The 10,130-nt window shown below is 40.1% G+C and overlaps 1 protein-coding gene across 1 annotated transcript; it reads right to left on the bottom strand.

The window, feature by feature from the left end:
- Positions 1–1,155: 1,155 nt before the first annotated feature.
- LOC149449407 (olfactory receptor 5V1-like) lies at positions 1,156–2,208 on the bottom strand. Its single transcript, XM_089693299.1, has one exon. The coding sequence runs from the start codon at positions 2,206–2,208 to the stop codon at positions 1,255–1,257; it is 954 nt and encodes a 317-aa protein (XP_089549425.1). The 3' UTR covers positions 1,156–1,254.
- Positions 2,209–10,130: the final 7,922 nt, after the last annotated feature.

The raw sequence follows: 10,130 nt of genomic DNA, 5'->3' as shown, positions 1-10,130 counted from the left end.
GGTTCATTAGATTTCAGGCTCCTGTATGTGGCTAGGCTCCCAAAAAGTCTCACACGTGGTATCCTCATACTCAGTAGTAAGGTATAATTCCAAATATACCCATGGCATGTGTGAGCAATATACCATTTAAAGGAAAACTTTGTGTAAAAAAAAAAAAAATAATAATTTTCCAAAAACATGTGGGAAAAAAATAAATCTTCCATGGACTCAACATGTCTCTCAGCAGATAGCTTAGGGTGTCTACTTTCCAAAACGGGGTAATTTGGGGTTGTTTGTACTGCCCTGGCATTTTAGCACCTCACACAATGTGTTAGGCAGTCAGAAAGTAAAAGCTGTGTAAATTCCAGTATCCATACCATAGATCTTTTTCTGTTTATAGTGCAAAAAATATAAAACCCAGTGGTGATCAAATAGCACCAAAAGAAAGCTCTGTTTGTGTTAAAAAAATGAAATAAATTTAATTTATGTACAGCATTGCATGGCCACGCAATTGTCAATTAAACTAGCTTAGTGCCGTATAGCACGAAATGGCAAAAATTCCAGTATCTATACTATAGTTTGTAGACGCTATAACTTTCACACAAACCAATTATTATACACTTATTAGGATTTTTTTTTACCAAAGACATATAGTAAAATACATTTTGGCCTAAATTTATGATGAAATTTGAGTTTATTGGACATTTTTTATAACAGAAATGAGAAAATACTGTTTTTTGTTTTTTTTTCAAAATTTTTGGTCTGTTTGTTTATAGCTCAAAAAATAAAAAAACCCAGAGGTGATCAAATACTACCAAAAGAAAGCTCTATTTGTGTGAAAAATACATACATTTCGTTTTGGGTACAGCATTGCACGACCACGCAGTTACCAGTTGAAATAGGGCAGTGCCAAACAGCAAAAAATGGTCTGGTCAGGAAGGGGGGGAGGGTAAATCCTCTGGAGTGCAAGCGGTTAAACAGAAAATTAATAACCTGTATTTTTGCTTCCACATGATTGGATGGTAGAGGTCATCAGAGCTCCACTTCATTCACTAGGTTAGTTAATGTGGTGAAATTTCACTTTGCAAAGAATACCTAATGACATGCAAGGAAAACAAAAAAAAAAGCATTTAGTCTTGCACATGATTGGACGATAGTCAACAGAGCTTCCCCATATTTACTAAGCTCTGGGACAATTTACCTTGCAAAATAAACAAGATATTTGCCTTTAGTAAGTCAAACCCACAGAGTTTACTTTTTACAAGGAAAAAAAAATTAATGACAACCTATGACAGCCATTGATTTTTTTATAGCAGCTTTGATTTCCTTATTTCGTATACTGTAGATGATAGGATTCATCGCTGGTGTCACCACTGTATAGAAGACAGACACAATTTTATCCTGTTCTGGGAAGTAACTGGAAGGTGGGCGTAAGTGCATAAAGAGTGCTGTTCCATAGAACAGGAAGACCACAGAAAGGTGAGAAGCACACGTAGAGAAAGCTTTTTGCCGTTGTTTGGTGGAACGTATATTTAAGATAGTCATGGCAATGAAGAGATAAGATATAAGAATGAGTAAAAAAGAGCCTGCAACAACTAATACAACTGAAGTGCACTCTACAACCACACTAAACCAAATATCAGCACAGGACAGATGAAGCATAGGGGGCATCTCACAGAAAAAATGATTAATTTGGTTAGCTTTACAGTAGGGCAAATCAAAAGTGACCACTGCAAGAAGTACAGAAATAAGGAAGCTCAAAGTCCAAGATCCAGCAGCCAGACAAAGGCACAGTTTGTGGTTCATGATCATGTTGTATTGTAATGGTTTACAAATGGCAATGTACCTGTCAAAAGCCATAGCAGCCAATATTAAACATTCTGTTCCCCCTAGAGCTAAATGAAAGTACAGCTGGGTTGCACATCCAAAGAACGAAATGCTTCTGTCTTGAGATATAGTGTTTACCAAAATTTTGGGCACCACAGTTGAGGAAAAGCAAATGTCAATGACGGCAAGGTTGGTCAGGAAAAAGTACATAGGCGTCTGAAGGCGAGGATTAAGTCTCACCATGAGGATTAACAGAATATTTCCTGATAATGTCACCATGTACAGCATCAGAAGCAGCAAGAAAAAGAAAACCTGAAGATCCAAAACATTAGAGAGTCCCAGTAGAATAAAGTATCCTACAAATGTTTGATTTGAATTCTCCCACACAATATTCGTGGACATACTTTGCTACTGGAAGAACCTTACGGCCAACTTACCAAAGCAAAATTTTGACATTTATCAAGTTAAACAAAACATAGTGTGTTTGCTGTGTGATAAAATAAAAACGTACAATATTGGATCAACACAAAACTTAATGTTTAAGAACATAACTGTGGAATGTTTGTCATTTATGAATTTATGGCAAAATTCAAAGCATATATTTTGTATCTGGCAATTAAGTGCATTTTTGATAAGTAGAACAACTTAAACATATATAGTATACAGTACTGTATATATTTCTAAATTAAAAGGCTTACATTTTTACAACCATCCTATCAAGCATATTTTTGTAAGTCATTTAGTCCTATGAAGCAAGCTCTGGTAACATATAAAAATATATTAATGCAAAGAAAATATTTTCAGTTCAAATCCTAATTACTGTATTTCATTGTGCAAAACAATTACAGAATGATGTTTCCAGTCTGAATCATACTGAAGTTTCCAGGCTGCACTGTTTACTGAAGCCAAGCCAAAGAAGACCAATAATTGGTTGTAGAGACAATATATAACTAAACACTTATTCTCAAAAGAATTCTTTGTTTCATTTTAATGAATGCAATTATCAGTTTAAATTTGCTGTGAAGATTTGATATTCCCATTGCAGTTAGAGTTTGAAAAAAAAAAGTATCTTTCAATTTCTTAGAAAATATGTTTGCATTTTGTATTCCTTATTATGTTCTGACCAGGCTATATATGAGTCACTCTTTCTGAAAGTTCAACAAAAAGTTTCTTAACCTTTTTTTTAGCAAAATGACCATAAGCCAATTTATTGTAACAACTTATATTTTGCAATTGTTTTATATTACTAAGATTTTATGGTGTTTAGTTGCTTGTTTGAAGTTATTTTAAACAATAGTAGATATTAAAATATCACATTCTAATTGTCCCACCTATTAAACATTTTTTTTAACTGGTAAAAGTTAATTTGCAAATAATTTTCATGTATGTTGAAAAATAATTTTTGCTGCCACTGTGATGCTTACTATTTTGAATAAATACCATGTATTTTTTTTTACAGTTCAATGCATGTGAAATGTAATTATTTTTTTTCCAGTTATCTAACCATGTGAAAAGCAAATTCTTGTTTACTTATTTCATCTGCACATGTTTGGGTATTCAAAGTAAACAGGAATTTGATTTTATTTTCCATATGGTTGGATAATTAAAGTGAACATACATTCAAAATATTGGTTGAAGATTTACTCTTTTCTTTTGGAGTTATGGTAATCATATTTGTACCTTAAAGGTGATAAGAAACTTTAAAATGTTATGATACTAAATGTTTTGTGGAGTCTGTTTAGATGTTCAGCAAATCTTCTAAAAAAAACTGACACATGTAAGTCATAGTTACAAGCAGTGTAGAAAACTGACCTGCAGGCAAATCGCTATAGATATTTGGAAGTTGTTCTACCTGTCAAAGGATTATATGACTGTTCATCCAGTCCTGAAATTTACACAGCCCTGACTGACAGCATAGCTAGCTTTGTGACTTTGTCCTGTTGCAATTTACAATATAGTTAGGCCACCTACCTGCCTCAGCCTGTGATTTGATAATAAAGGTGAGGTAGTACCTTTGTCCCACCCCCCTGCTTTATAAAAGCTGTACTATCTATCCTCACAATGAAAAGCACTGCATGGAGAAGATGGAACTTTAAATCATCCACCTGTCCACTTTCTGTTGTTGGAACAAATAGTACAGCTGGAAGGAGAGGGCGGGCATAGTTGGAACTTTTTTTTTTTTCAACAATCAAATTTTTATTGAATTTTAAGAGAAATAAACATACAGTGATCGGACTTACAATGTATATAGAGTAATTTGTAAGTGATTGTAGGAAATGTATAACAACAGTATTACACAACTTAATTCAAATAGGTTCAGTAAATTGTCTGATAAAAGAAGAAAATGAAAAAAAAGAAAACAAACATGACATTCCTGAAAAGTAATAAACAATAGGCAACATTCATAGGTACATATCAACCAATTTCAAATGGGTATATCTGAAATCCAATACTTACATGTTTGTTCAAATTTTGGTTCTGAGATCAAGCATTCTTTTGTAAGTGTAATTAAGATTAATCATGGCTATGAGTTCTGATATACAGGGTGCTATATTTTTTCACCACATTTTGGTAATTAGTGATTTGGCCACTAGCAAGATATTTAGTATATGAGTACAATAAGGAATAAGACATTTCTCAATGGCCAAGTTGAGTAATGCTAATACTGGGTCAGGAGGAGATAGTATGTCAGTCAGGCTGGATATTATTTGAAACGTTTGGCGTCAAAACCCAGTCAAATGTTTACAGGCCCATAAAATATGAAGGATGTTTCCCACCTGTCCACAACCTCTACAGCATAGAGAGGAGTGTTTGGGGGAAAATTTGGCAAGTCTATAAGGGGTAAGATATTATCTAGTGGTATTTTTTGGGATAATTCTCAATGATTAATACAATGTGTTATAGTGTAGGAATAGCATAATGCTCTCTTCCACTGGTCGACTGATAAAATAGATTTTAAATCAGATTTCCATTTTAGCACTGGTGAAGTTTTAAGAAATACCTCTTTATGTTGGAGGAGAGAGTAAAATAGGGAGGTACCTTTGGTGTGGTGGAATAAGATTGTGTAGAACTGCCAGGCTTGTGGGCGCATATAAATCAAGGTTTAGGGTTGGTTTTTAAGAAATGGGTAATGCGCACGTGTGAAAATAATTCAGAAGAAGGTTTATTGCAAGCAGTGGCAGACTGACCATTCGGGCATTGCATAAGGGCCTGGGGTCAGTAGGGGGCCCTTAAGCGGATCACTGTCCAGTGAAAGTGTGGGGAGCAGAGCAGGAGACAGTCTCTCAGATCCCGACCCAGAAGTAGCTCACCTATCACTTCACGTGGTGGCAGAGAGAGTCGGGTGACAGGTTTGGACACTGTGCTGGTGATGGAGCCGGTGGTCAGTGGGAAGGTGAGAGGCATATCATCCATGAGTGTGGGGTGTTCACCACACACACCCTGCACACACCCTGCCTCCCATGGATGATATGTATCAGGAACAAAGTCAGAGGTGATCAGTGCAGTGGAGGGACAGTGACGGCACCAATCTCCCTGCATGGATTTCAATGAAGCAGCTGAAAGCTGCAGGAGGGGGAGGCTTCCAGCTGTCTCAATTAAATCCATGCAGAGGGATAGGTGCTGTCAATGTCCCTCTCCTACACCGATCCTCCCTGATTGTGCATCGGATTTACCTTCTGCCCCCCCCGTGTTCCTCCAAACCCCCCTCGCAGGTCTCTGTTGCCTCGTCTTCTCTGACAGTGTCCAGTCCATTCCCCCATCCTCCACAACAACTTCAGCGCAGAGGAGAGAGGATCTGCTCTGCATCCCCTGTCCAGATCAGCCGGCAGCTCTGTGATGCTTCTTAATGCACCAGGTCAGCTCTCTCCCTCTATCCCTCTCTCTCTCTCTCTCTCCCTCTATCCCTCTCTCTCTCACTCTCCCCCCCCTCCCTCACTTTCTTAAACCCTTCCTCCATCCATTCCTTCCTTCAACCCTTCCTCCATCCATTCCTTCCTTCAACCCTTCCTCCATCCATTTCCTTCCTTCAACCCTTCCTCCATCCATTCCTTCCTTCAACCTTCCTCCATCCATTCCTTCCTTCAACCTTCCTCCATTCCTTCCTTCCTTCAACCCTTCCTCCCTCCATTCCTTCCTTCCTCCCTCCATTCCTTCCTTCTTTCCTCCATTTCATCCTTCCTTCCTCCCTCCCTTTTCTGTCTTACTCCATCCCCTCCCTTCATTCTTTCCTCCCTCCCCTCCTTTCATTTTCTCCCTTCCTTCATTCCTTCCTGCCCTCTCCTTCATTCCTTCCTTCCTCCATCCATTCCCTCCCTCCCTCCCTTTTCTTACTTCCTTTCTTCTCTCCCTTCATCCATTCCCTCCCTTTTCTTCCTTCCCTCTCCTTCTTTCCTTCCTTCCTTCCTTCCTCCCTTCCTTCCTCCCTTCCTCCCTTCCTTCCTCCCTTCCTCCCTTCCTTCCTCCCTTCCTTCCTCCCTTCCTTCCTCCCTTCCTTCCTCCCTTCCTTCCCTCTCCTTCCTCCCTTCCTTCCCTCTCCTTCCTTCCTTCCTCCATCCCCTCCCTTCATTCTTTCCTTCCTTTCACTTTCCCTACCTCCCCTCCCCTTTTTCCTTCATCCATTTCATCCCTCCTTCTCCTTCCTTCCCTCCTCTCCTTCCTTCCCTCCCCTTCCTTCATTCATTCCTCCATCCATTTTCTTCCTTCCTTCATTCCCTCCCTCCCCTCCCTCCCTACCTTCATTCCTTCACTCCCTACCTTCATTCCTTCCTCTCACCTTCCTTAATTTTTTCCTTCCTTCATTCCTTCCTCTCACCTTCCTTCCTTCCTTCCTTCCTTCCTTCCTTCCTTCCTTCCTTCCTTCCTTCCCCTCTCCTCCCCTTCCTTCTGTCCTTCCTTGCCCTCCTTCCTTGCCCTCCTTCCTTCTGTCCTTCCTTGCCCTCCTTCCTTCCCCTCCCCTTCCTTCCCCTTCCCTTCCTTCCTTCCATCCTTGCTTCCCCTCCCCTTCCTTCCTTCCGTCCTTGCTTCCCCTTCCTCCCTCCCCCTTCGTTCCCCTCTCTTCCCTTCCCTTCCCTTCCCCTCTCTTCCCTTCCCCTCCCCTTCCTTCCCCTCCCCTTCCTTCCCCACCCCCCTTCACCCTATTTCCCTCTATCCCTTTTCTCTCTTACCTTCATTCCTTCCTCTATCCCCTCCCTTCATTTTTTCCTTCCATCCCTCCTTGTCCTTCATTCATTCCTTCCTCCATCCCCTCCCTTCATTCTTACCTCCCTCCCCTCCTTTCAATTCCTTCCTTCCTTCCTTTAAAACACACCCCTCCTCTCTCACCCCCTCCTCTTTCATCCCTTCATCTCACTCTCATTCCTCCTTCTCTCTCTCACACACACCCCTTCTCTTTTTCATCCTCTCACTCCCCTATCTCTTTCACTTCCCCCACATGGCAGCCATCTTTAATCCTGTAAAAACTTTTTGCGCCGCTACTAGAAAAGATGGGGCTATTGGGACAGCAGCACACACCTGGCTATACCACTAGCAAAAACAACAAACAGAAAATTGATGTTGCGCTAATCACAATAATGCCACAGACATTCCAAACCAAATAATGAGATGAGAAGATAATAGATAATACACCATAACGTAATCAGTAAATGGAAGGAATATGGGAGTGAAGGGAAAGGTAAAATAATAAAGGTCCAAAATGAGGACCAAAAGGTGTAACAGATAATAAACTGTGACCGTGGTCAAAACGATATGAGTCTGTCATAACATAAATGAAATAACATGAATACGACTAATGAGCAATTGGAGCAAAATGTGAAAGTACAAAATTAAGTTCTTAAATATTAAAAGTGGACAAAGCACTTATTACAGAAAAATTACAATAACAACGCACAATGAGGCCAAAAAATATGACCATGCGACTAAAGGGTCATACACAATGTGCATCAAAAGGCCATATGACATTAAACGACTAATAAGTGACCATATAAATACTATAAATAAATGTGGCAAACATATATAAAGTGCAACTAGTATAAAACAGAAAATGGTAAAATACAATAACACAATGAAGAAATAAATAACGTGACTAAAAAATTTGCATAAATGTGACATAAAGTCCATGTGCAAAAATGTCCAGCAAAAACGCATCCAAAAAAAACCAAATGTGGATAGGTAAATGAATAATAAATCCCACATTGGCTAAAATGCCTTCTCACCTCCACGCCCAGACCCCAAGGGGCCAAAAGGCTTTCAGGACACTCACCGCAGGGGCCCTTTAAGTGGAATCCAAAACGGTGATGTAGGGATGATATCCCCCTCACTGGTGGACCATACTGTTCAGCGGTGGTAATATATCTTTCACCTTTGGACACAGAAATCAGTCAGTGCACAGAACTCCTGCCTGGGGTCCGTTGGACCAGAAATAAAAGCCAGCTCACAGCACTCCCAGGGAGACAAGAAAAAGTGCTTCCATTGTGTAATATTGTAAATTATTAAAATTATTGTAAAGACAAATGTGCACTTACATGGGAACAGATCAAACAAGGCATCAATCACATGTGCTGATATGGGTGTACCAATATGGCTGTGGCCATTCGTGTCGGAAATGACGCCACCATATTCCGCTCTCCGACCTATGCTTTACATCACTGTCATGTGACTTCATCAGGGAAATCCGTCTTTAAACCTGGAAGTGCCCAGTGGCTTCTACGGAAAGAAGCTGAGAACATTTATGCAGTCTTTGCTGCAGTAAATATTTAGATGCCCCTTCTATGCAGCTGAGCTGCAATATGTAGGTAGGGTGTTGTGTATGTGTGGCTTGAGTGTAGACGGGGCACAGGGGGTCCCATTATCTCTTACTGCCTGGGGGCACCATGAATTTTCAGTCCACCCTTATTGTAAGGTTGTAGTAATTCATTAAAGGTTTTGGGAATGTTATTTTTCACAGCTCTTCCACAGAATACCTAGTTCTAGCCGAGTTTTAGTCTGCAGATTTGGTATAAAGTGTACTGATTTTTGTACAAAAGTTCTCCATGCTTTAATGGAGGCCTGGATTGTTAGGATGAGTTTATGTAAATCCAGAGGAGACCATAAATCAGCTAGGAGGAGTGATTTTAAATCCAGGGTATTAGACAAGGAGGATTATTTAGTCACCCACAATGTGTTTGGAGAGGGATGAAACCAGCATTTTAGTTGTGTAAGAAGCGAAGTGTAATAGTAATCAAGTAGATCTACAAAGCCAACTCCACTGTCCCACTTATGTATAGGAGCAGCGTGCGCTTTTATTTTGCTTTATTTTTATTTTGCTAAACAAATGCTTTAAGAAATGAGGTTAGAGATCGAATGTGTTCACGTTTAATAGGGATAGGAAGGGTCTGGAATAAATATAAAATTTGATGCAGAATTTTCATCTTGAAAGCAGCCAATCTACCCACCCAGGTTAGTTCACATTGAGAGAGTTGTTGTATTTTGTTATTTAGTTTTATAATAAGAGGCTCATAATTAGCTGCTGCCAATTTGGATGGATCAGGGGTTAACTGGATCCCTAAGTAGGGGAAACTGTTATCTTCTCAGCAATATGAAAATCTCTCAGCGCACTAATGGCTCGTATCCAGTGAATATAGAGAACAAACGTACAAAAAGTCTGTAGCTACTGTATATAACCGCTTAGGTGGCAGCCATCCCAGAGTAAGCCAACTCTATAGGAATAATGTAGGGGAAAAGAAAAAGAGTGACGCCTTCTAAATGCAGTATCTTGTAGTTTTAATAAGGCACAAATAATAAAAACTCACAATGATGAAGTAGTTAAAAAATCCATCAGTAAGGCAATGCCTGAAGCTGTCATCCGTGTCTTGCAGTGAGCCTTCCGATTTGGGTTGGTGGCTGCCATGGGTGGTGAAGGAGGTTCCAGAGTGTTATGGATGGTCAGGAGTCCCATATATATATATATATATATATATTGTGACAGTATGAACGGCAAAATGATGGATGGACGATATGTGTCACCTCACATGAGATCATATTGTGAGGTGTAAGGTGGAGTCCACTCCGGGTTTTCGGGGCCACAATGGCAGAGGTGGTTCCGGACCAGAGTTTGGGCTCCACTGAGGTCCACCAACAGGTGATACAAAAAGGGCAGGGCTGGAGCAAGGAGTTGCTCGTGGCCTGGGACTCAGAGAGGTATTCTGAGAGAGCTGTGTGTATGGACTATACCTGCAAGAAAAGGTTTGCTGTTACTTTGTTTTGGTGACAGGGAGAAGCCCTTCACCTCTGAGAGAGGAATCATCTGCTGTTTAGTTAGTGCCTGGATGGCAAGGGTTTATTTTGAT

This window comes from Staurois parvus, unplaced genomic scaffold (assembly GCF_062004578.1).
Source record: "Staurois parvus isolate SC_StPar_1 unplaced genomic scaffold, SC_StPar_1.0 ptg000620l, whole genome shotgun sequence".
Taxonomy (NCBI): Eukaryota; Metazoa; Chordata; class Amphibia; order Anura; family Ranidae; genus Staurois; species Staurois parvus.
The sequence above is the reverse complement of the archived record's forward strand: the minus strand, read 5'-3'. Positions and strand labels throughout refer to the sequence as shown.

Bases quoted from the DNA above. Each gene is read 5' to 3' on its own strand.
- LOC149449407 (XM_089693299.1), bottom strand. From the start codon at position 2,208: ATGTCCACGAATATTGTGTGGGAGAATTCAAATCAAACATTTGTAGGA.